Here is a 26,198-nt window from a genome sequence, read left to right as displayed (position 1 = left end):
ACTGCACCTGGGCAGGTAGTGAAATTGCACATGGACACACATGAAATCACACCTGTGTATCAGTGTGCGATTTCGCTACCTGCCCAGGTGCAGTAGCATAATTGCTCCGGACTCCGCTAGCACTTAGAGCCATGGGGGCGAGCACATGTCTCCGAACCACCTTAGCAGCCCACTATGGATACGGGGAGTCCTCGACTTATGACCACAGTTGAGCCAATGGGGAGATGGGTGATAAGTGAATTTCGCCCCATTTTGCAACATTTGGTGCTGCAGTTGTTAAGTGAATCACTGCAGATGTTAAGTTAGCCACATGGTTATTAAGTGTGAATTTGGCTTCCTTATTAACTTCACTTGTCAATAAGTCGATCGCATGACCCTGGGATGCTGCAACAACTTGTTATGAAAATAAGTCTGTTGCCAAACATCCAAATTTTGATCACATGGCTATAAGGGATACTGCAATGGTCATAAGTGTAAAAAATGGTCATAAGTGTGAAAAATGGTCATCGGTCGCTTTTTTCAGGACCATTGGAATTTTGAACAGTCACTAAACGAACAGTTGTAAGTCGAGGACCATCTGTAAACTGTACTATCAACTGTAGGTTTGCTGTAATGGAGGAAAGCGTAAATAAGAAAACAGCCACAAAATTCCATGCTTTGTGATACAACATTAGCTACTTAATGTCATTTGCTTAGCCATTTCTGCACCCACAAAAACTGATTCTAACCTGAGTCTGTTATTCCAGTGTTCTTCAGTGTTACAAATTTTATTCTCCCCCTCTTTTCATAAATTATGGCTTGTTTCTTTTCTACCATAAGTCCCTCATAAGTCCCTCATAAAAGCTCTTTTTAAATGGATCAAAGAAGTTCTTACGCATTTTTGTTCCTTCAAAGGAGAAAAATATGTCTGTACGATAATGAGGTTTTGCATCCTACAGATAAACGGAGCCGACATCTTGGTGCTGATGGTGTATATTTAGATGATCTGACCGACATGGAGCCAGAGGTTGCTGCACTCTATTTTCCTAAAAAGTATGTATGCTGTAAACTGACATTTACCATTTATGGAATAGCTCTTGTGTCCTCATGTACAAAATTCTGTCCTTTGTGCTCTTGAAGGAAATCTGCACTTCAGTACTATTAACCGTAGGTTTGCTGTAATGGAGGAGAGCATAAATAAGTGTCTGAACAGTGTCTGAAATGACCAAGCCAAACTTTAAAAAAAATCTTATTAAGACAAATTTATTTTTAAAAATTGACAAATTGAACAACTAAAATGAAAGGATCATGCAAAAATGCAGCCAGGCAAGCTATTGTGTGTCTTCTAAGATCTGCCCACATCTCACAATCACTTCGCAAGCTGCATTGATTGCCAATTGGTCTCTGGACACAAATCGAAGTGTTGGTTATGACCTATAAAGCCCTACATGGCTTAGGACCAGATTAACTACGGGACCGTCTTCTGCCTCATGTGTCCCAGCGACTGGTCAGATCCCACAGAGTTGGCCTTCTCCAGGTCCCGTCAGCTAGGCAATGTCATCTGGCGTGGCCTAGGGGAAGAGCCTTCTCTGTGGCGGCTCCTGCTTTTGGAATCAACTCCCTCCGGAGATCCGTACTGCCCCCATTCTCCTGGCCTTCTGGAAGGCTTTGAAAATTTACCTTTGCCAGCAGGCTTGGGGCCACTGAACTTTAACATCTAGCCCCGGCCTTTAATATGATTGTGGTGTGAGTGAGTAGAGCTGTATGATTTTAAATTTGGGGTTTTTAGATTGTTTTAAATATTGGACTTCTGAACTGGTTTTTGTATTTTTTATATGTTATGAGCCGCCCTGAGTCCATGGAGAAGGGCGGCATATAAGTCCAACAAACAAACAAACAAAGAAACAAACAAACAAACAAACAATCAATCAAAGAAACAAATAATTTTCTGGAGCATTACCATACCTCTTCAGCTCTGGTACTAGCAGGCCCTCTTTTTTTTTTTTTTAGCAAAAACCAAACAAAACTCCCAGTGCTATTTTGTTTACTATAAAAATGAGTGCCCATCCAAAAGAAAAATGGGAAAAATTTAGACTGTACACTGGCTGTTTAAAAAAAGAAGTCTAAGGCACTGGCGCAAGACTATAAGCATGCATTGTGAGTGATTTTGTCCCCTCTCCCTGTCCAAATATGTTTACTAGAAGAACTTTTGTTTGAAGACTTTAATAAATCTTGGAAGGCTTGAAATCAGTCAACTAGAGAGATTCCTTGTAGCGATTGCTCAACCTACCAGGGCTGAGAAGTAGGCTAGATGAGTCTGGTGGTGAAATTCATGAGCCCTCTGGACTTTGGGGAGGAGTGGAGGTCACTAATTCATCTTCTCTTCTTAGTGATGATCATATTCTGCTCCCGAAGAACACGGGTGAAAACAGTCCCCGCTCAGCCAACCAATCCCCTCAATCAGTCGGAAGCTCAGGGGTGGACAGCGGCGTCGAGAGCACTTCGGATGGAATCCGAGACCTGCCATCCATTGCCATTTCGCTTTGTGGCGGACTGAGCGACAATAAAGAAATATCCAAAGGTATGCTCAACACTTCCACTACTCCTGTTGTAAAACACTGTAATGCCTGGTTTGAACGCTCCGACCCATCTATGAAAAAGGGTATAGTGATCTCTTGTGGCTATTGCGTGGTAAGGCATGTGTGACTGAAGGTATACAAACACCCTTCCTTTAAAGCAGTGTTTCCCAACCTTGGCAACTTGAAGATATTTGGACTTCAACTCCCAGAATTCCCCAGCCAGCATTCGCTGGCTGGGGAATTCTGGGAGTTGAAGTCCAGATATCTTCAAGTTGCCAAGGCTGGGAAACACTGCTTTAAAGAATTTGCGCATAACATGGTGTTCTTCATTACGCCACAGCTTATGACCGTTTGTTCTGCAACTGTTAAGAATTGTGACAATGCTGAACAAAGGGACTTATGACCCTTTGATACAATTGAATTGTGACCCTTTGAACAAAGGGACTTATAACTTTTGATCCTAAAGATATGGCAGAATCCATGAAATCAGAATAATGAAGATAATGAATCAGATAATGAAAATTTGGGTGTTTGGCAGCTTACCTGCCCTTATGACTAACTGCAGGAGCATTGCATCTTCTCCCACCTCTTATCACCCCCATCTCTGCTTGTAAACTCCAGGTAAGCTCCAAATGCCAGTGTGAAGTTGTTGCTCCTCCTCACAAAGATAAGATTAGATTATTATTAGAGTTGGAAGGTCATCTAGTCCAATCCCCTGCTCAAGCAGGAGTCCCTACACCATTTTGGACAAAGAGCCAAATGTCTGGGAAATCCCAGCCCAGCCTTTCTCTAAGGTTACACAAGATGTAATGCTGCATGGGGACAGGAAGCAGGTAGGCAGGCCGCATCAGTGGGTGTGATGACATCAAGCATACTGATAGGAACCCAATACTGTACTGCTAATAATGAAGATAACAGTAATTCTTGGAGTATGCACAGTTGGGGAAGGAAGCTAACACAATCCAGGGAGAGAACCTTTTCTATCATGATGCCCACCCTTAGGAACGTCATTCTTCCAGAGATTAAACTTGCCCTGGTCTTACTAGCTTTCCATAAGGCCTTAAAGATCTAGTTCCGCTTCTGAGCCATGGTCGTATAGCTGAGCCCAATGGCAATGTAAATTGAATAAAAACACAATTATCACAGCAGGGAGTAAGAATTTGAAAATCAAACTGGAAGAAAGCAATGAGAAATGGGGTCTATATTGTTGTAAGTCCATTTATATGAGCCGAGGTGGCACAATGGGTAGAGTGCAGTACTGCAGGCCACTAAAGCTGACTGCTAGACCTACAGGTCAGTGGTTCAAATCTCATCACCGGCGGAAGGTTGACTCAGCCTTCCATCCTTCCGAGGTGGGTAAAATGAGGACCCGGATTGTGGGGGCAATATGCTGGCTCTGTTAAAAAGTGCGATTGCTAACTTGTTGTAAGCCGCCCTGAGTCTTAGGAGAAGGGAGCATTAAAAATTGAATGAATGAATGAATGAACGAATCAATCAATCAATCAATCAATCAATCAATCAATCAATTAGTTTTATAATCCAGTGAACACTATGAAGTTTTACAAGAATTATACTTGCTAAAAAGGCAAATATTATACTTGCTAAAAAGGCAAATATTCAAGACAACTTGAATATTTGACAAATTATAAGAGGTGCTAATATAAGAACATTATTATGTTAGTTCTACTAATAGGTTTAGAAGTGCTAAGCATGGTGAACTAAGGGAATTTGAAGTTATGCTTTTACAAAACTTTGTGAAGAGTCTCTATTTTCAGCATCTGCTTTGAGGATAAAAATAGCTTCTACACATAGACATTATCAGATACAAAACACTAGAATCATGTTAACTAAATAATAGAAAACAAAGAAGGAGAAATACAGTGCAGTAAGCCAGAAATTTCTGTGTGCAGATTGTGAAACAGACCATAAACTATTGATGCAATGTTTGCATAAACTAAATCTAGGCCATTGGAAAGAACAAGATTTGATTCAGTTAATTGGAATGTAAGATCAACTTAAAGAACAAATTCAATCTGTGAAAGAGAACTAGGAGAAGTATATTAGGAATTGAGACACAAAGTGAAAATCAAATTGTAAAAAATTATTCCTAAAATTTAAAAGAAAAAAGGTTTTGATGGCTTTTAGAGTAAGCTATTTAAATAGACAGAAAAGATGAAGAATGAAAGTCTTGGAAAGATACATGGCAACCAAATGCGCGTTTTTGGCACGAAGCAGGAAAAAACAGGAGAAACAATTAATCCCTTGTCAACAGCTTAAAAAAAACAAGGAGAAAAAAATGAGATAAGTTTTTTAGAAGTTCAGAGGAAAAACCAGGAAACACATAGCTAATGTCGGAGTAAGCACAGAAGAAATCTAATAGAAGCGAAAGAAGTTATAAGAAAATGGAAGGGCTACAATAATACTTTTTATAGCTAAGATTTCAGAATGACAGAAATATATATATATATATATATTTAAAAAAGAATACACTCAGGAATCTACTCCATGGAAAAATGATCCACGGCAGATAGTAGGAAAGTAAGTGCAAGTGAAATTGCCAGTGAACTGTTTAAAATTGCAAAAGATGCATTTTAAGTGCTAAAGTGCATTTAAATATGAAGTGATATTCACTTGGCTCAAATACTGGAACATACCACTATAATACCATAACTAAATCAAAGGGGGATACAAGCGTATGTGCAAATGAGCAAACAATTGCAATGCTTTCTTAAATGGAAGTTTTCAACTTAAGATCTTAAAAGGAAGAATAGACCCATATGTGGAAAGAAATATGACTGATGAGATTTTTGTAAAAAGAGAAATAAGCAAAATAAGAGGAAAGGAGCAAGAGAATCCAAGAAGGAAGTTTACCTTTTGGTGTATCAACCGCCAAAACTGACTTATAGCAGATAGGTAAATCTGCTGGAAATATTTTTTTATTTTTCTGAGGAATCTATAATATATGAGAAGCACTGAGTTTGGAAGAACAGAATAAAATAGGAATGGAAAGGCAGACTTGGAGAAAATGATGAAGCATAAAACATTTCAATGACAGCAACCATCAGAACAGATAAAATAATGGTCTTCCATATGCTAAGATCAGTTGTGAAACTTAGCTGTTGAGATACAGCAACTTATGGATTGGGAAATCATTACTAAGGGAAACATAAACCTGAGAACTACTTAATTAAATTTAGATCAGATAAAGGCAGGCTGCTTTCCTGAAGTGCTGGTCAGCAAGAAGGAACTCAAGAGCAGACTACAAGCAGAAAAAAAAATGGGTATGTGCAGTGGTGGGTTGCTACTGGTACGATACAATTCTGTGAACCAGTAGCAGCAGCAGGAGTCTCCACCCACTTTCCCTAAACACTTCTGCGCATGTGAACAGGTAGCGATGGGATTTAGAACCCATCACTGAATATGTGTTTGGCACAACTGAATAAAATAAAAGATGGAGAGTTAGTTAAACAGATTCAAGGAGATTGCAGAACCTTTTTGTAGAAAAGCTGTTGTTTATTGCAGGTTGAGGTACAGGTGACTTGTCCATGCAACTACCAGAAGCATGTGACTAATCAGTTAGCAATTTACACGCTACTCTAAGATGGTTATCTTGGTTCTTGCCCCTAATCTTAAGTCACGTTGTAAAAGTTGTTTTCAGTGCTATTTTAAAGGGCACCATTCATGTTGATTCAGATTAGTATATGCAAGGTGACTTCATTTATTTACTTTTTATTAATCTATAAAAGCACAACCTAGGTAGAAGGCAGGTTTGGTTACAACCACAACCCAGGAGTAGGTTTCAGATTAGGAAATTAATTACACATTGCAAGGAGTCTTTATTGCCAAAGCTATGTGACTGGTCCTAGCCTCTATATTCATATGTTTCTTTTCAAAGAAGATTCATATTTCAGTTTTATAATTGCCTGTACACAAATTTATTCAGATCTGTGATTCAGCCTACCCTATATTCAGACTGAGGTTTTTTCAAGACTAGTCGAGACATACTATTGTTAAACCTGAACTTGTGAGTTTATCTGCTGGAATTCCTAAAAATAGAACCAAGGCAGGTAGAATCTACTACAGTACAAGCAACATTCTCTGGGAATTTTCAAGTAACAGTCTTTATATTTTTTTCTCTCCTAAAACTATATTGTGCTGACTATCTGAGATTGCAGGCTCTGAAACAGCTTTTATGCTTCTGTGGTTTCCTAAAGAAGTTAATTCTACAATATAGTCCAAGCGCTATTGTAACCTGTTACTTGAAGTTCATTCATGGTTTTTTCTCCCCTCTTCCAAACAGAAAACTTTTTAGAACACGAAGTATCTTATCAGCAGTTTGTGGACAACCCAGCTATTATTGATGACCCTAATCTTGTGGTGAAGATTGGAAACAAGTGAGTAGAGCATAGCAGAAAAAAAATGTGTGCATTTTGTTAAAAACAACCCCACAAACAGGAATTCTTGAGCATGAACAGATTTGAAAAGTTCTGCAATGCCTTGAGCAATTGGTTGAAATTAACAAGATGGATATTATAAGAGAGAAATTAAAGATTTTGCACTTGACTAAGAAAATGGAAGGCACAGTCTATAACTTAATGACCATTTGTTTATTGACTAAAATTCATTGAAAGAATCATAGTTATGACCAGTTTTTGAAGTTAACAACCATTGCTGCACCTCTGTGGTCATTTGATCCAAATGTGGAAACTTGCATATTTATGTCTACAGAATATGCTTCAATTCTCCCCATCACCTATCCCCATCTCTGCCTTTTGAGATGCTCTGCATTCTACCACCTCTCCTGCTCCTGCTGACCTTTGCCATCTTTTTAGCAATAGCACTTAGACTTATAAGAGCTGAGGTGGTGCCGTGTTTAGAGTGCAGGCTACTTCAGCTGACTGCGAGCTGCAGTTCAGCAGTTCAAATCTCACCAGGCTCAAGGTTGACACAGCCTTCCATACTTCTGAAGTGGGTAAAATGAGGACCCAGCTTGTTGGGGGCAATATGCTGACTCTGTAACCACTTAGAGAGGGCTATAAAAGCACTGTGAAGCAGTGTATAATAAGTGCTATTGGTATTATATACTGCTTCATAGTTCTTTACAGCTTTCACAAAGCGGTTTACAAAGTCACCATAATGCCCCCATCAATCTGTATCCTCATTTTACCCACCTTGGAAGGCTGAGTCAAAACTGAGCCAGTGAGATTCAAGGTTGAGCTATTGCTATTTCTAAAAGGGAAGAGTTGGGATGCACATAGTTGAAGCCAAGACAGGCTTGCCATAGCAGGAGAAGCGTGAAATCATCACTTAACAACAGCATGGTCCTGGCATAATGACTGCAACCAGGAGTATTAGAACTGCTATCGTTAAGTCTTTCAATTGTGAAGTTCTATGTAAATGATTGCTTCACTTAATGATGAAAGGTTCCAATCTGAATTGAACTATCTGTAAGACTTACAATAATTCATGTGAATGGGATCTGGTCATCTTCAAGCCGGCAGCTGCTAAAAAAGCAGAAGTGATTTGCACGACTATGGAGTCCAGGTCATTGGAAGTAACTGTCTTGATTTGACTCCCTGTAGAGTAATGTGCTTAGTTTTCTTGATGATTGGCCCAAAGTCATCTAGCAGCCTTTCACATCTAAGGCTGAATTGGAACTCACAGTCCTCTAGTTTTTAGGCCAGCCCCTTAACCACTAGACCAAACTGGCTTTTTATTACAACAAACAAAAAAGAAATACTTAAAGAAAAAGTGCCCAACACCAATAAAACCCCATCACCATTTAGGGGGTTAAATTTAATAAAAATATATTGAAAATATATTTAGGGAGTTAAATTTAATAAAAATATATTGGGGGGGAAAAAGACCAAACTGGCTCTAACTTGCATGTTTAAATAATAATAATAATAGTAAACAATTTGTGTGTTTCAAGGATTGCATATAAATATTGTTTTTCTCTCTTAGATACTACAACTGGACAACAGCAGCTCCACTCCTGCTGGCAATGCAGGCATTCCAGAAACCTTTGCCAAAGGTGAGATTGACCATGCCAACCTTGTGGGCAAAGATTCTTGCTCTCTTTCTCTAACCAGACTCTGTATGTTGTAGGGTTACCCCTCCCAAACCACCTTATCCTGGGTTTCTGGTTTCTTCTATCTCTGGCTTATACTCAATTGTAACTCATTATGGGGAAATGTAACCTTTTTGCTTTTTCTAGTGGTCTTTATTCTTGGGTTAAGAATGACAGAGTTAGAGGTTCAGACTATACTGTATATATATATTAAAAATAGCTGAGTTTCTAAGATAACATTTAGCCATTTCCTTTTTAATTCAGTCATATTGGAAAGTAAAATTATGTCTGTCTGACATTTCCTCTAGCTTGCCTAGTTAAAGGTACATAAGTATTTAGGTAGTTCAATAATTATATGGATTTTGGGTCATGAATTGGCCCTTTGTAGGTTTTCTAGATTTTGCAATTTTGTTTTCAAAGCCATTGTTTGTTAATGGATTAGACAATTTACCTTCAGAAATATTTGTTTGTAAACAGAAAGACAACTTGGATTGATCTATCTCTGTTTCTTTATCTCTGTCTCTGTCCCAACCTTTACAATAGGGATGTCAAGGGGGCTGTGGCGGGAGTGGCCAGCTTACTCAACAGCTTCACCCATGTTGGTGCCTGTGGTGGCCCAAATGCTTTGCCAGCAAAAATGGCCTCCTGAGCTCCGTTTTCACTGGCAGAGGCACTGCAGGCAGGTCCTTTGCTATTTCCAAGGTGGCCCCATGGACCACATCTGAGCACCCCACATGCTGGATCCAGCCCCCGGACCTTGAGTTTGACACTCCTGCTCTACATCTGTCTGTCTAGCTAGCCCTGACCTGACCTGAATAAAATGAAGCTTGGAGATGCGTAATCTTTTGTTGTATATCATCCCCATGTCTGGATGTATGCTATCAGGGAAAGACACTCAGAGTTTAGTGTGTCAGCCTTCCTGGCAGGAAACACAAGTAGATGACCTAAATCTACTTTATTATAATTTATTATTATATTATAAAGTCTACTACGTTAATAGAAACTTGTAAGTCTGGAAGCCCAGACTTCCCATCATGACTTTGACCCATGTGATCGATGAGGACAGACAGATTCTTCCCAAATTGCTTCTTCTGATCATTAAACTCTTAAAGGCTCCCCCCCTCTTTTCCTCTCCTCCTCTTGTCTGATTATTTCCTAGGCAGTATCTCTTTCTTTCATCCCCCAAGGTCATCTACACGTTGCATTAAGCCTAGCCTTGCATGTAAAATTTCTTACCCACTTCTAAACTAATTGATTTCATTAGAGACACTTATGTCCAGTTAGAGGTCTATTGAGGTCTTCCCTGTAGACCGATAGTGACATAAAAATCTATCCCAAGATAGCCCTTAATTTATTGAATGCTTGATGAAATAATGGACTCGGCAGCATCCTTTTGTCTCACTGTGTATTGATTGATTGATCTGTCCAGACAGTAAAGTTGCATCAGATAAATTCAAGGCAGGATTTGCTATCCTCTTTCACTTTTTCCTTACAACATCAAATGGCATGAAAAGAGCAAAGGTCATTAACAGGTCAAACCGTCCATAACAGTTTTGTGCTGTTTCCATTACTGAATGCATACTTTGTCCCCTTCCAGACGAATATACTGTACAGGTAGTCCTTTGCTTACTGACCACTTGTTCAGCAACCATTTGAAATTATGATGGCACTGAACTAGGAAAACTTAACCACTGTTCGTAGAAGTTCCGCCCATCACACAATCCCCATGGTCATGGGATTGCGACTCGGGTACTTGGCAACCAGCTTCTAACTTTCGACTGTTGTAATGCCCGATGGTAATACGATCCCCCACTTGCAACTTTCCCTGCTAGCTTCTTGCAAGCCAAGTCAATGGGAAGCCGATAGGGAAGGTTGCAAATTGCTCTGCTAAGCGGCGGTGAAATCTAGTTTACCTTACTGGTTCAGAAGCCGTGCGATTTTCGCACATATTGTTTCACCCTCTGCTTGTGCGCAGGGGTTAAAAAAACAAAAATGGTGGTGGGTGGGCGGAGCCTCATGCTACCGCTGCTACCCGTTCTCCAAAACCACTGGCAGCCACCGCTTACCCAGTATGCCTGAACTGGGCCTAACTGGTAGCATTTCACCCCTGCTGCTAAGTTTTCCCCAACTTTCCTAAGCTTGCATGGCACGGTGCCCTACTTCCTTTGCCTCCCTTCCCTGCAGCATACAAGTAGTCCTTGACTTATGACCACAGTTGAGCCCAAATTAAACCTTTCTATTGTTGAGTGAGATGTTCGTAAATGGATTTTTGCCCTGTTTTTAATAACCTTCCTTGCCAAAGTTGTTAAATGAATCACTATAGTTGATGAGCTAATGACTTGGTTGTTAAAGGAATCTGGTTTCCCCACTCACTGACTTCGCTTATCAGAAGGTCACAAAAGGGGATCGCATGATCTGGGGATGCAGCAATGGTCATAAGTATGAACCAGTTGCCAAGCATCTGAATTTTGATCACTGCTGCAAAGGTCATGAGTGTGAAAAAAACAGTCGTAAGTCACATTTTCCAATGCCATTGTATCTTTGAATGGTCGTAAGTTGAGGACTACCTGGACCCGGCCTCTTGTGCTTAGAGTGGTACCCCATCCTCCTTCTCCCAGCCTCCCTGCATTTGCAGATAACCTCATCTGGGATTTCTGCTGCTCCCTGCTTAATGGCACACATTTCATGGGGTTACTATGGCATTTGGGATCGTTGTCGCTAAAAGATGCGATCACTTGACATGCTTTACGCTCTCATCGCTTAGGGACAGTAGTCCTGGTCCCAGTTGTCATCGTAACCCGAGGACTACCTGTAAGTATTTCTCGTGCCCCATTGCTCACATAAGATGGCATCTCCACATTCCTGCTGTAAGTTTGAGAGCGAGAACCCGTTGCTGAACTTCAAGCCCCATCTAGTATAATTACTTACGGGATCGCCTTCTGCCGCATGAATCCCAGCAACCGGTTAGGTCCCACAGAGTTGGCTTTCTCCAGATCCTGTCAGCTAGACAACGTCGTTTGGCGGGGCCCAGGGAAAGAGCCTTCTCTGTGGTGGCCCCGGCCCTCTGGAATCAGCTCTGTCCAGAGATTCGCACTGCCCCCACCCTCCTCGCCTTTTGCAAGAGCCTCAAAACTCATTTATGTCATCAGGCACGGGGCAATTAGACCAAGCCCCCTTCCTCTGTTTACGAGATGCAATGTGTGGTTGTGAATGAATTGTTTGACTGTTTTTATTATATATGGGATTTTAGTAGTAATTTTTAATTAATTAGATTTGTTGTTGTTTTTGTATCCTGTCATCGGAGAAGGGTGGCATACAAATCTAAACAACAACAACAACAACAACAATAATAATAATAAATCTTTGGGATGGTAAAATTTGCAGTCCAGCTTCTGGTTCCCCCACGGCTGCAGCCTTTGTGTGGAATGTGAATCCGAGCTGATTTAACCTTGCTGGTGTGTTCGCATTTACTATACACTTGTACTGTTTCAGGTGTAACGAAATGTAACAATCAGCGTCTAGCAAAAAGAAAACAAAAAGAAAAAACCTCCCACACTTATAGTAAGAACCCCTCAAATGTGGAAAAGTCAATCACAAATTTGAGATCCGCATGAGAAATAATCTACAGGTCTCAAATTTCATTTTGGGTCATATTGACACGAGCAGAACAGCAAGGTTAAAGCAGTGGCTTTTGAAGTAAACCCAAAAACATTGTGTTTTTTTGATGGCTCGTCCACCTGTGTAGATTTTACCTTTATCCAGTAATTAAAACCTGGTGAATTATCCAAAGCATTTTAAGGCATGTTAACATTGATCCTTGTGCATTTGAATATATTGTATGTTAATTTTATCTTTCTCTAAGGAAAAAAATATTTGTTTTGGTTAGAATAAAAAATATCTCCTGTATATACTGGCATAAATTCACTATTATTAAACATGTTGTGTTAAGACCATAGCTTCTCTTCAGCAGCTTTAACTATTCGGTTGCCATATTAATGCTAATGTTTCATTCAACCATTATCATTTAACCCTTTTTCTAATAATTATTAGAGGATACTAAAGCATCCAGCTATTTATTATTTTTATGAAAGACAGCCATGCTGAATTCCTTGCCAATAAAATGTCTTTTATAATTTAAACTAAACAAAATTAGTGTTTCTTTCTCCCCATCTTTTGTGCATTAGACTAAACTTATTATGCCCTTTTTGTTCCCATTTTTCTTTCCTATTTTTCTTTGTTGAATTTTTGAAGTTTTCTTGTTTAAGTTATTTCCGTGCACTTGTGGATACCATTAGGTTTTGCTTTAACAAGATTTGTACCCCACAGATAGTATGTTTCCTTTGACTTGCTTTGCCTCAGTTTAAATTGTCTCTGTGGGTGTGTGTGGTGTTTTTTTTTCTGTTTTTTAAGAAAATCTTTTGTTTGCATGAATTCAATTACTTTTTGTTTAGTTCCATTATTTATGTTACCATCCATTTATCACAGGCCACTGTGGATTCTATAATGAGGGATAAGATGCCCAAAAAAGGTGGAAGATGGTGGTTTTCATGGAGAGGGAGGAATAACTCTATCAAAGAGGTAAATCTAGAACTACCCTGAATTTTTCTTTTAGGCTTCTACAAACACAAAGACACACACACACACTATACAAGCTCCTTGCATGAAATCTATGACTTGTTGACTCTCCTTAAAGAATCCAGATTTTAAAAATGCTGAAGGCTAAAACACTGGCCTTATTTGTTTGTTTAATATCCTATTTAACCTGATAACCGAATGTAAATATTAAGGTAGTCCTTGGCTTACAACAGTTCATTTAGTGACTGTTCAAAGTTACAATGGCACTGAAAAAAGTGACTTAGGATAGTTTTTTTCACATTTATAACCATGGCAGTATCCTCACATTCATGGAAATTTCAGACGCTTAGCAACCAACTCGTATTTCTGACAGGTTGCAGTGTGGCTGGGGATCATGGGATCACCTTTTGTGAAATCCTGAGAAGCAAAGTCAATAGTGAAGGCAGAATCACTTAACAGTTGTGTTACTAAGTTAACAACTACAGTGATTCATTTGACAAATGCGGCAAGAAGGGTGGTAAAATGGTGCAAAATTCACTTCACAAATGTCTCACTTAACCATAGAAATTTTGGTTCCAATGAAGGACAACCTGTATTTGCAGATTCTTAAGCCACATAAGCTTTGCCACCAGAAAGATTTCCAGGAAGCTTGATTATTGCAATTCTTGGCACAATATCTCACATTCCTTCTTCAGCATCTCAAAGCTGGTCAATATTATTTTTCATGAATAGCATTCAAGGTCACCATCAATAATTTTAAAAGCTCATTTGCTGGTTTGACACATGAGCCTTCTGATAAGCAGTTTAGCCCCTTGCAGGGATTGCCAAAATGGTTATGGGAGATTTTGAAGAAAGGCATATGATTATGATGGCCAGGCCCTTTTATTATTCTCTAGTGGAAAGAACAGTAGGTAGATAGTCCATTTAGCAAATGATATGCAGTGATTACATAGAATAATGCAATTGCAATTCCCTTCTGTATTGCTGCCAAGGAAACCCCATGGATGTATCCATGAAGTCATCAATAAGTTGAGTTACATTCAGTCTTACCTTTACTTTTTATTTATCATTAATATTCCCAATTAAACTTTAGAAAGTAGGTTCAGGAAGAAATTATTAATCATAATAAAGCTCTTTAGGTGAATCACTTGAAAAAATATTTCCCTAGTAGCTGGTTAAAACAGAACTATGGAGGCCAGTAAGAATGGATTTTGTAATAGAATAGTGCCATAGTTGTGTTAATTTTTGCTGTAGTTTGGTTTTCTTTGAAGTAGGAAGACAATGGACTGTGAAAAAGGTTCACACACTATTCCTCACCCATTTACATTTTACCCATAGGAGGCAAAGCCAGCACAAGGTCTCAATGGGCAGGAAGAGAAGAGCATTGCAGACAGGTATTGGACATAGCTGTCCTGTTTTTTAATTTTTTTAAAATTATTTATCTCATTTATCTATTCAAAATGGTAGGAAAACACACCAGAGTTTCATAACTGAATAAGATTTGAATCCAAATCTGTTAGACATACTGTTTGCTATGGTGTCTCTTTCCCAATTGCTTCAAACTTATTTCACTGACAAATTTATTTGGGGTTTTACAAGATGAAAATCCTTTGTTAAGTCTAGTAGCATAGTTGTGACAAATGACTCTATTTGTCTCTGCTGCTAGTATATTATTTTATTACTTTTATAGCAAGATGACAGTTGTGGCAGCTTCAACAAATATCAAATTATTAATAATCAGAGGAAGAGATGATTACTGCTTGTGTGGTTTAATGAAGGAAATAACAGATGCTGAGTTTGGTGTTCATATCAGGCGATAAAGAAACTCACTGGGTGATCTTGAGCCAGTCACTCTTTCTTGGCATAGCATTCCAAAGAGAGATCAGTTGTCATAAATAAAATAATCAATAATGGCTGAGGAATAACATTGACAAACCTGTATCCCCACACTGTGATGATACAGAAAAGACATGTGGGCATTCTGTGTCTGATGTTTCAGAATCAAAGATGATTCTTCTTCAAGCGATGAAGACCACCGAACTAAAAATGAAACCACCCACCTTCCACTGTTATCTGGAATAGGTTATAAAAAGAGTCTTCGACTCAGTTCAGAACAGCTGGTAAGTAACATTTGTCAACAGGATTCCTTCTTATTATCATCATCAGGCTTCTCTGATAACACAGCATATCTTTCTGTAAGTTCAGCATTAAATACAAGCGAAGGAGGCATCTTGCTTTAACCAAAGTTGGCGTTTAAGTGTTTATAAAACGATTTTGGAAAAACTTAACATGATTATTCTCTTCCTATGCCAAAATTACCTATAGCATTAATGAAATGTTCCTGAGGGATTTTATCTATCATGGCATTGTACACTAGTGAACTTCCCCCTTGTTCCTCCCTCCTTAAGGCCTAATCAAACTACTTGGTGTAGACAGAAATATTTTCCTAACTTTAAGCCTATGAGCATAAAGTATTAGCTTGGAAGCTGTAAGTATAATTTCAGCTTCATTTGAGCTACAGTTCCATATATATATATATCATTCAAAGTACGTTTGAATTCTAGCCTTTTTTTTTTTTTGACAGATAAATCTCAACCTTAAAAATGGTCCCAATGATGTCACTTTTAGTGTCACAACACAATATCAAGGAACATGTCGCTGTGAAGGCACTATTTATTTATGGAACTGGGATGACAAAGTCATTATTTCTGACATTGATGGCACCATCACAAGGTGAGTTTTTTTAGCCAGACATAGAATGGTACATTTCTGCTGAGGGAATACTATGTTCTGCTCTCTATGATAAGACAAACCAATAGTGATGTTTTTACTTTAAACTGAACAGCAAATATTAAGCGGTTGGCTATTTCATGATTTGTGAACTAGCAAACCCGAGCCATACAGAAGCAAACAAAGATTTCCTTTGAAGTGTCCTTTTTGTTTAGTGTGGTGGTGTCATGTATATAACATTTTACTTAAAGATAAAACTACCGCAAGCAACACATTGATGGCACAGTCTGTGCTTTACAGCATATAAAAGCACTGGGCCATTGTCAACCATCAGACAAAGTGGGGATGCCAACTATTTGCTTCTGTTATGTGATACAAGAGTGAGACAAAGAAGTAATAGTGGCTTTCTGCCAATCTGGTTGAAGAGATAGGAGAACGTGTTTTCCTATTCATTTATGTGCCAGACAGTGGCCAGCTGCAGGAGATACTTATCCTGACCACAGTATGGGTGAAATGTTGAAGGAGGTGCAGGTAGATTTTTCTTGGTCTTTCACACAACAAGAAATCAGTGGTTGAGTTTTTTCCTCTTCATTTGGTCTGTTTATTTTTTAGTATTCATCTTAAAGTGTTCTTTAATCACGCCTGTGCATTCTTTTATAGCTGAAGTCAAAGATCTGGGTTTTTTTTGGTCATGCTAAGCCACAGTTTGTTTAAATGTGGCTCATTGAATTAAGCACAACTGGCTGAATTGACACACCATGGTTTATAAATGGCAGTGGATAAGTTTACAGTGTTCCCTCGCTTTTCACGGGGGATGCGTTCCGAGACCGCCCACGAAAGTTGAATTTCCGCGAAGTAGAGATGTGGAAGTAAATATACTATTTTTGGCTATGAACAGTATCACAAGCCATCCCTTAACACTTTAAACCCCTAAATTGCAATTTTCCATTCCCTTAGCAACCATTCAGATTATTACTCACCATGTTTATTTATTAAAGTTTATTTTTAAAAAATATTTATTAAAGGTGGATGAAAGTTTGGCGATGACATATGACGTCATCGGGTGGGAAAAACCGTGGTATAGGGAAAAACCCCGCAAAGTATTTTTTAATTAATATTTTTGAAAAACCGTGGTATAGACTTTCCGCAAAGTTCGAACCTGCGAAAATCGACGGAACACTATACCATATACAAAAGAAATCCCCCCCCCTCACTCCCATGGCAAAATTTAGAATGACATAGGTGGGAAGTGTGACCCCAGTCAAGAATTGCTGCTTTTTGTAGCAGGATTAAGAATGATTTTTAAAATCTACATTAACCTTAACTTTATCATACTGCAATTATCCATGCCACTCAAATCTCAGGTTATGTAATTGTAATTCCAAATACCTTTTGTTTTTCAGCAGCCCCCACTCTTTCATCCAAACCAAACAACAAGCTGCAAAATATAGTTTCTTCCATTTTTTTGCACATTGCAACACTTTATATTTAACTTGTATCCCCCCTTCAACAAATTTAGATATATCCTTCTGGATTGTTTAAATGGTGTTTCAGTTGTCAAAACTGCTGTTTTAATTTGCCTGAAACAAAAACAACATGCTAGACAAAGCATTCATCTTAATCACAGAAATTCTCCCCAGCGATAACAATTGTAATTCACCTCATGTTAACATATCCTTTCTAACTTCATTCTATGTCTTAGCATAGTTATTTTGAGGTAATATACAATCCATGCTATATGATGTTGTGGTTGGCTCTGCCCCAGCTCCTGCCCCAAGGAATGTGGAGGTGGATGCAGGGGAAACATCAACATGTCATAGGCCTGTTTTATTGCCGACAGAGTCAGGTAGTGCAGTTTCCTTGGAAGAAGAAGAAGGTGGGGGTGACTTGGAAGATCTCCATTATCTTCGGTCGATTCGGATGAGGAAGTGTTAGACCCACACATGCGCAGAATTATGCATCGAAGAGACCAATTGAAGAAATATTACAGGAGATAAGAGAGGCCACCTGTGTTTGGGTGGGGCTCCAGTAATTAGAGCTGCTGATATAAATAGCAGCATGCTGGCTTGGCCGTTGTGGAAGATTATCTGATCATTGTTTCTTCAGGACCATGCCTTGCTGTTTCCAGACTTTGTTTGTTGAGAGCAAAGTGTGGGGGTCTCACTTCGTGGAAGAAGGAGGGCTGTGACGTTCCTTCACAGCGGCTAGCTAAGTATTTAAGGACTGATTAAGGGGATTGTACAGACTACCAGGTTGTTTTGGGATGAGTGTTCTTTGCAATACAAAAAGGGTGCTTTGTTTCTTTTGAATGTTTGTGATAAAGAACATTGGTTTTGAACTTTCAAGTGTGTGTATGTCTGAAATTTGTACCCTTGAATTTTCGGGAGACTCTTACCATAGAGCCCAGCAGAACATATAATGACAAATATTTTATCTTCTTCTCAATTTTAAAAACTTTTATTCATCAACTCTGCTTTACCTTGTATTTTCATATTTTTTGTTACTATCTTTAGCTTCTGTTTATTATTGTTAAGTCCTACTAATGCATCAAATTCTATTAGATGTGTCATACAAACCCAGGTTGTGTCCTAAACCTTTGTTGCTATTAGAACAAAAGAAACATTTGATGGATGTGTAATAGTAAGCCAACACAAATGGCTAACTTATTGTGAGTTATTAGAATTGTGTCAGGGGAATGTGAAATAAAATCAACAGAAGAACTAGTGATATCATTTTTTAAAAAAATTACAATTATTAAGTTTAAACAAGACAAAAGAATCCATGGGTCTGAAGATTGTAGGACTGAGTGTGAAATATAACTGTGTACAAATAGGAACATGTAATTGCTAAAATATATAAGCATCTATTGAAATTTGAAAATGAAAATGTGTAAGGTAAAGTGGCTCAAAATAACTGCTGCTTCTGGTATATAATTTAGTCATGAAAGGATTTTGGTAACAATGCTATTACCAAGTCAATAGTGTCAAAATTAGAATATTTCCAACACCTCCATTGTAAAGTGAAAATCATTGTTTGGAAAGGAAAAAATAAGATATTTCTAATTTTATGTTTTTGTGTTGCTAGCAGTCATTAAAGTAGTTATGCTGACCCAACAAGTATATTAATGTTAACTGCCAAACGTGTTTTCTGTATTCCACAAATAAAACTTGTTATTGTATATTTCTTCTTCATTTCCAATATGCCCTGTTTTTTTTTCTCAGATCAGATACTTTAGGTCATATTTTGCCTACCCTTGGCAAGGACTGGACACATCAAGGCATTGCTAAATTGTATCACAAAGTGAGCCAGTAAGTATTTTAACTATTCTGCAAAATCACCTCTTCTTCCTTTGTCAGTTTCCACTGCATGTTTCAGTTCTCATTGCATCGGAGTTGGCATATAAAACTAAAGGCCAATTATTGAGCTAAGAATAATTAAAACATTGAGAATTGAGCGCCCATTTTTCAGATAGACAACTTTGGAATGATTACTGCAGTTGTTAAATGGATCGCATGGTGGCTAAGCAAATCTGGCTTGTCCCATTGACTTTGCTTGTTGGAATCTGACTGGGAAGGTCCAGATAGCTACCACATGATCCTAGGATATCCCAATCAATGTAAATGCATAGTGGTTTCCCTGTGCCCAAATTTTGATCATGTGATTGTGGTGATCATAAATGAGAGAACTAATCAGTGTTGTAATGTCAGGTGGGCTGGACTTGGCTCTCTTGAGGAAAAACAATGATTCCAAATGATGACGATTTTAATCTTGCTTTCCAGCCCAGGCTCCTCTTTTCTTACATGTAATGATTGCTAAACGAATGGCTGTAAGAAAAGAACTACCTGTATATATCTATATCTGTTCTGTCGGGCCCTCTGGTAGACTTCTCCCAAAAATTCACAGGTACAAATTTCAGACACACACACGTTTGAAAATTCAAAACAATGTGCTTTATAATGAAAAGTCACTTAAATCAAGCCCTCTTTTGGTATAGCAAAGAGCACTCATCTTCAAACAAACTGGTAATTTGTACAAGTCCCTTATCAGTTCTGTGATACTTAGCTTGCAGGTGTGAGGCAATTCACAGTCCTTCTTCTTTCACAAAGTGAAACACACTTTGCTCTGGTTTAGTTTCAAAGCAGGGAAAAATCAGCACACAAAAGGTCAAAGTCAGTAAAGCAGTCAAGAAACACAATGATCAGATAATCCTCCACAATGGCCAAACCCACAGGCTGCTATTTATAGCAGCCTCACTAATTACCACAGCCCCACCCAACCACAGGTGGTCTCATTTTCTTTGATAATAATCTCTCAGTTGTTGCCTATGCATCGCTCTCCGCATGCGTGGCTGTATCATTAACTCTTGTTCTGAATCCAAGGAGGAGAGAGATAATTGATCTCCTTCTGAGTTGTCTGCCACACTCTCCTCCTCCCTGTCACTCATGTCTTCTTGGCCAGAGGAGCCTTCATCAGCAGATTCTACCGGGGGCAAAACAGGCCTGCAGCATGTGGATGTCTCCCCCACATCCACAGTCCTTGGGGCAGGAGCTGGGCCAGAGCTAACCACAACACCTGTATATATCTATATCTATCCAAGGTTCTTGGGAAGAACTTGATGTATATCAAGGCCAACGCCAGCTAAATTTAATTAAATTTATTAAATTTATAAGCCTAACGAACTGGCAGCTGTGGTTTCATAGTGTCGTGCACATAGCAGTAGTAATCTGTAATCCCTGTAGGTTGCAAAAACTATTTCTATAAATGTGTGATGATGACGGTCTGTTTTTTTCTCTCTTTAAAATCACAGAAATGGATACAAGTTCCTGTACTGTTCAGCCCGTGCTATTGGCATGGCAGATATGACTCGAGGTTACCTGCACTGGGTGAATGAGCGAGGAACGGTGTTACCACAAGGGCCAGTGCTATTGAGTCCTAGCAGTTTGTTCTCAGCTTTACACAGGTATCACCAGCACTTGGTTCTTGTAACCCTAGAACAGTGTATTTCAACCCTGGCCTTTTTAACAGGTGTGGATATCAACTCCCAGAATTCCAGTTGAGGAATTCTGATAGTTGAAGCTCATACCTCTTAAAAGGGCCATGGCTGAGAAACACTGCTGTATACAGGGTGTGATTTTTTCCATCCCTGAAATGACTTATGGGTTAGACCAAGAATGTCAAACTCATGTCATCAGGGCGGTGTTACATGACGTATCAGGACTTTTTCTTCCCTTTGCTAAACTAGCCAGCACATGATGCACAGCTCTGTGTTAAACCTATTACACAATCAGATTAAGGTATCAACAATTACATACTGTTGCAAAGGTATCATATACTTGTATAGTGACCCCACAATAGTAGTAAAATATATTGTTATCCAGTAATGCACATTGTTGCATTCAGTATTTATGGATCAACTCTAGTGAAAGGTAATTATGGGATCCCAATGAAAAAGCAGTGAGATTTAAGTTATTTCTGGCAGAAATATGCACGTATGGATTTGGGACCTGTAATCATAATTCACCTTAGGCTTATTCCCAAAGTTGCATTTAAATGGGAAATGTTTAAAAGCAGAGTATTTTCTCCACTAAGTATATTCTTAATCTATTTGCTTCTTGTTTGCATTGAATAAAAATAAGATAAAAGAAAAAAAACACAGTCTTTCATTTTCTAAAATACAGCAGATTGGAAAACTTTTCCTTTCTGATTTGATGTTGTGCATTGAGGAAGAAGAAAATCAGATAATCATACAATAATTATAAGGCCCATATATTCATCAGTAAGTTATACAATTTTTTTGAAGACTGAAAGTTTATTCAAATGAACCACGGCTCCCATATTGCCAAAATCAGCAGGCTTATTGCAATGCAATTGGCCTGCTTTGTGTACATCGAATGAGTCTTCCTATTTAATTTTAAACAGCCCTATGGACCATAAAATATTTTTGAAAATCTTGAGAGATTATTAGTTGGAAGTCTTCATCACTTGAAATGGTTCACATAGCTGAAATAAATATACTGTGTACTATTGACACATAAAGCACTGTCATCTAATACGGGGGTGTCAATTTCAGTTTCATTGAGGGCTGCATCAGGACTGTTGTTGACCTTGGGACAGGGGAGGCGGAGGAACTGGGTGGACATGACCAACTGGGTGGGCATGGCCAGCTTGACGCCAGTCCCCAAACTGCTGGCATGTTTGCTATTTGCATTGGGTGGACTGGGCCGAAGCAATGTGGGCAGTTCCCTTACATTTTCCAAAATGGCCTCACGGGCCAGATCTGACCAAATTATTTCATTTATTTTTATCTAATTTTATTTTCTTCTTTTATTTTAGGGAAGTGATAGAGAAGAAGCCAGAGAAGTTTAAAGTTCAGTGTCTAACAGACATAAAAAACTTATTTCATCCTAACACAGAACCTTTTTATGCTGCCTTTGGCAACAGGCCTGCTGTAAGTACCAATTATTGTGAAGCTTTGGCACTGCAGGATTCATTTTTCAGTTCAAAAGTACTCTCCAGATTCTTCTAAACTACAGCTCCCACCATCCCAGTGGCCATGTTGGCTTGGGCCATTTGGATCTGTTCCTGACCATCCTAGACCCCTGATTTGGTTCAGAAGGATGCCATCGTCCATGATATCAAAAGCTGCTAGGAGATATCAGTTCTGCATATTGCTTTGAAGCAAGACTAAAAGGAGTCCAAAGCAGGGGTCTCCAATCTTGGCAACTTTAAGACTTATGGATTTCAACTCCCAGAATTCTTCAGTCACAGCAAGCTGGCTGAGGAATTCTGGCAGTTGAAATCCACAAGTCTTAAAGTTGCCAAGGTTGGAGACCCCTGGTCCAGAGAATCTGTTTCCTTCAGGAATGCCCATTGCAACTTCAGTCTTCCAGTGTTGCTGGATCCTGCAATGATTTTTTTTGAAGAGGGATCAAACCATCTCCAAACTCAATAGAACCACCCCCTCTCAAGGATGGATTCACCGCTACATAGACCTGGACTGTTCTGCCTGACTGGCTGGGCAATGCGTAATAGTCCAATGAAAAGAAATCAAACACACACCTGCTCTGCTAATCAGCAAACTTGTATTAGATAAACAAAAATAGCTTACTCAAAAAACAGTTCTTAATGTCCAAAAACAATGCAAGGCTTACTTCAGCTGCATAGAAAAAACACAGGGAAAAACAAACAAGGACAACCTGGAATGAGCAAAGACATTTCAGGAGTCCTTTTGAATCTTTGAAGCAAACAGCAAGTCCCAGAGTTTTCACCTCCCATTTGTCTGAAAAAGCTGGGTTGAAAACTCCAACGGCACAGAAACTTTGAAGTAGGAACCACAAAACAGCCACAGTTTGCCTTGGCCTTTGTTCCCCTTTTATCCCTTTATCCCTCATTAAGGGAACCACACCCAGCCCAGGTGCTCCTATAATTATTTGTAATACTCCTTAAAGTGATCCCTTCTTTGCATAGCTCTTCGGCTACGTAGATCAATATATTGATCTGCAGAAGAACTCAGGGAGGAAAGACTGTCTGAGGGACTGCATGCCAAATCCCCTGGGCTGTCTGCTGAATCCCGTGTCCCAGTGGCCTCGTCCTCCTGGCTGTCTGCCACATCTTCCTGGCTGTCTGCCACATCTTCCTGGCTGTCAGCCAGGCTTTCACATTCACTTTGTGCCGCGTCTCTACCATCTGTGGGAGCAACGGCTGGCCCAGGCCCAAACACAACATGGACCAACCAGAATGGACATTGATCTGAAACACAGATGGTCATACTTACATCACCACCCTCAACCCACCGACCCCTTTTAGGATTAATGGGTTCAAACCAGTTTCCAAGAGAATGTAACTAGACTGTGCCTCAATCACCTGCAAAGGACTTGCATGGCTGATCTCCAGCTCAAAGTGGATCAGCTCCAACAGATAATGAGAATAGCTCTCAATGACCTTATAGGTATTACACTAGTCCCTGCCTGCCTAGGTATAATTGAATCAGCTTAAATCTGCACTTGGGCAATCAGTAGACAAAGTAACAGTAGAGAAATGCATACATTGCTCTTATCTTCTCCAGCTAATCCTTAACAAAGGTATCTTATCTGTGCTCAGATTCACTCTTCTATATTGCTTCTGTTCCCTAGGCAGCCAGATCAAGCATTCAGGGAATGTTTGTGAAACTCTGCCGCTTGTTTTTAATGGCGATAATGACCAGGATTTTTTTTTTTTTAAAGGTTGGAAAACAGCAATGGCAAATCATTTATGTTATTACTGTGAAAATTGCTGTCTCAGAAGTTTAGGAACTTTAAGGAATCAGTTCTTGGAATATATATTTTATAACTTAAAATTTATGAAGTGCCTCTAATATATATACCCAGAACTATTTGTGCGTTATTTTATTGAGATTCATATACTTTTGTTATTTTACCTAGGATGTGTACTCATACAAGCAAGTTGGAGTTTCACTAAACAGAATATTCACCGTTAATCCAAAAGGAGAACTAATTCAAGAACATGCTAAGACCAACATTTCATCGTGAGTATCTTCCTGCTGTTTATGTGGTGCTAACTTTCTCCTTAAGTCCTTGATGCTGAAAGTTATGACAGGAATTAAATGAATTAACTGAAAATAAAAATTCAGTGATATGATGCGTATTCCTAAACACTTGTTTTGTTGTGTAGAGATTAACATCAAAAAGTAAGACTCAGCGTTTTCTTTATTTAAACAATCTCTTTGTTAAAGGACATACATTTTTGGTTTAAAAATGCACTTGCAATGATTTAAAAGTGTCCTGTTAAGATTTCAGTAAGGTGAGGGTATTTGTACATATAACAAGTAATCATTTCTAAAAAAGAATGACTGAATGCCATTGTAGGCAGGTACAATGGCACTCAGTCATTCTTTCTTAAAAATGATTACTTGATTATTCTGTTGTATGCACAAATACCCTCAACTTACTGAAATCTTAAGAGGGCACTCTTTACTGGTAAGTACAATCCATTAACAACTTTTCTTCTTTCCAAATTTTTGTTTTCGGCTACCAGTCTGTCTGTCTACTCAGTGGTTATGTTTGATAGGGTTTCTGAAGTTGAAATTCAGGCAAGAAAAATATTTGGAACTGATTATAGTGGGAAATGCTTTGCTACAAATGGGAATTTTCCAAGGGGTAATGTTCTGCCGGCGTGTTTCAACCGCCCGTAATTACAGGGTAATTAGTCCAGGAAGACACACACCACACGATAAAAGGAAAACCCAAAAGTTTTTATAAACAGAAAAACAGAAACAGCTCCATTTTTAAATGTCAAAGTCACAGGTTAAATGCAACCCAATTGCTCACCCAATAACTGGGAAATGGAGTCCAATTCTAAAGTCCAGAGAGTCCACACACAATCTTGAACAACACAAAAACCACGATCTTGACAAAACAATGAATCAGATAAACTGCCATGAGGCTAAAACACCAAGCTGCACTTTTATCTGTAGCACTAATTACAGCAGCCCCACACAACCACAGGTGGCCTCATTTTCTCTTGTAATAATCCTTCAGTTGTTGTCTCCTATGCATCACTCTACGCATGGGTGGATGTGTCATTAATTCTTGTTCAGAATCCAGGGATGATACAGATGATTGATCCCCTCCTTGGCTGTCTGCCAAACTCCCCTGTTCCCTGTCACTCACGCTTCCTTGGTCAGAGGAGGCTTCGTCGGCAGATTCCATTGGGAGCAAAACAGGCCTGCGGCATGTGGATGTTTCCCCCACATCCACCTGTAGATTCCGTGGGGCAGGAGCTGGGCCAGAGCTAACCACAACAGTTAATAAATTTGATTAGGAAAAATGAGATTTATTGCTTTCACCTGGATCTCTATCCTGCTGTTTCCAATCTTTGAAACCCAAAGATCAGGAATAATTTTAGTTTGGCCATTGAAAGCCTTACTTTTAAAAACACCTCACCTGTTCGTTTCTAAAAGCTGCAGGAGATGCTTTTGTAGCTGTTTTTACTTTAATGGGTTTGGTAAAGCTATTGTGACTTATTTACTTAGAAGTCTTTTGCTGCAAGACTAACTGCGGTTTACAAATCTTCAAATCTTCCTAGCAGTGTTCTAGAAAACCACACCTCTATGCTTAATATTCAGAAATAAATTAAAAGGCTATAGGGGATATTATGTTTTTCTAATTATTTTGCCTGAGTTGTGTTCATGCAATTCAGGACATCAGTAATGTAGGGAATAATGTTTTGATTTTCACCTTTTTACTGTTTTATAAGCTGTCCAAATT

General features: G+C 39.0%; 1 protein-coding gene across 3 annotated transcripts in view; it reads left to right on the top strand.

Annotated features, from left to right (window-relative positions):
• Positions 1-26,198, top strand: part of LPIN1 (lipin 1) — a 63,349-nt gene that overhangs the window by 31,816 nt on the left and 5,335 nt on the right. For all 3 annotated transcript variants that reach the window (XM_070732870.1, XM_070732871.1, XM_070732868.1), the window contains 12 exons: positions 939-1,032; positions 2,370-2,560; positions 6,859-6,952; positions 8,523-8,592; positions 13,114-13,206; positions 14,542-14,597; positions 15,203-15,323; positions 15,788-15,936; positions 19,155-19,241; positions 20,741-20,893; positions 22,267-22,381; positions 24,354-24,457. In XM_070732870.1, coding sequence (XP_070588971.1) covers positions 939-1,032; positions 2,370-2,560; positions 6,859-6,952; positions 8,523-8,592; positions 13,114-13,206; positions 14,542-14,597; positions 15,203-15,323; positions 15,788-15,936; positions 19,155-19,241; positions 20,741-20,893; positions 22,267-22,381; positions 24,354-24,457 — 1,327 coding nt within the window. The remainder of the gene's footprint in view (positions 1-938; positions 1,033-2,369; positions 2,561-6,858; positions 6,953-8,522; positions 8,593-13,113; positions 13,207-14,541; positions 14,598-15,202; positions 15,324-15,787; positions 15,937-19,154; positions 19,242-20,740; positions 20,894-22,266; positions 22,382-24,353; positions 24,458-26,198) is intronic.

This window comes from Erythrolamprus reginae, chromosome 1 (assembly GCF_031021105.1).
Source record: "Erythrolamprus reginae isolate rEryReg1 chromosome 1, rEryReg1.hap1, whole genome shotgun sequence".
In the NCBI taxonomy this organism is placed as follows: domain Eukaryota; kingdom Metazoa; phylum Chordata; class Lepidosauria; order Squamata; family Dipsadidae; genus Erythrolamprus; species Erythrolamprus reginae.
The sequence above is the reverse complement of the archived record's forward strand: the minus strand, read 5'-3'. Positions and strand labels throughout refer to the sequence as shown.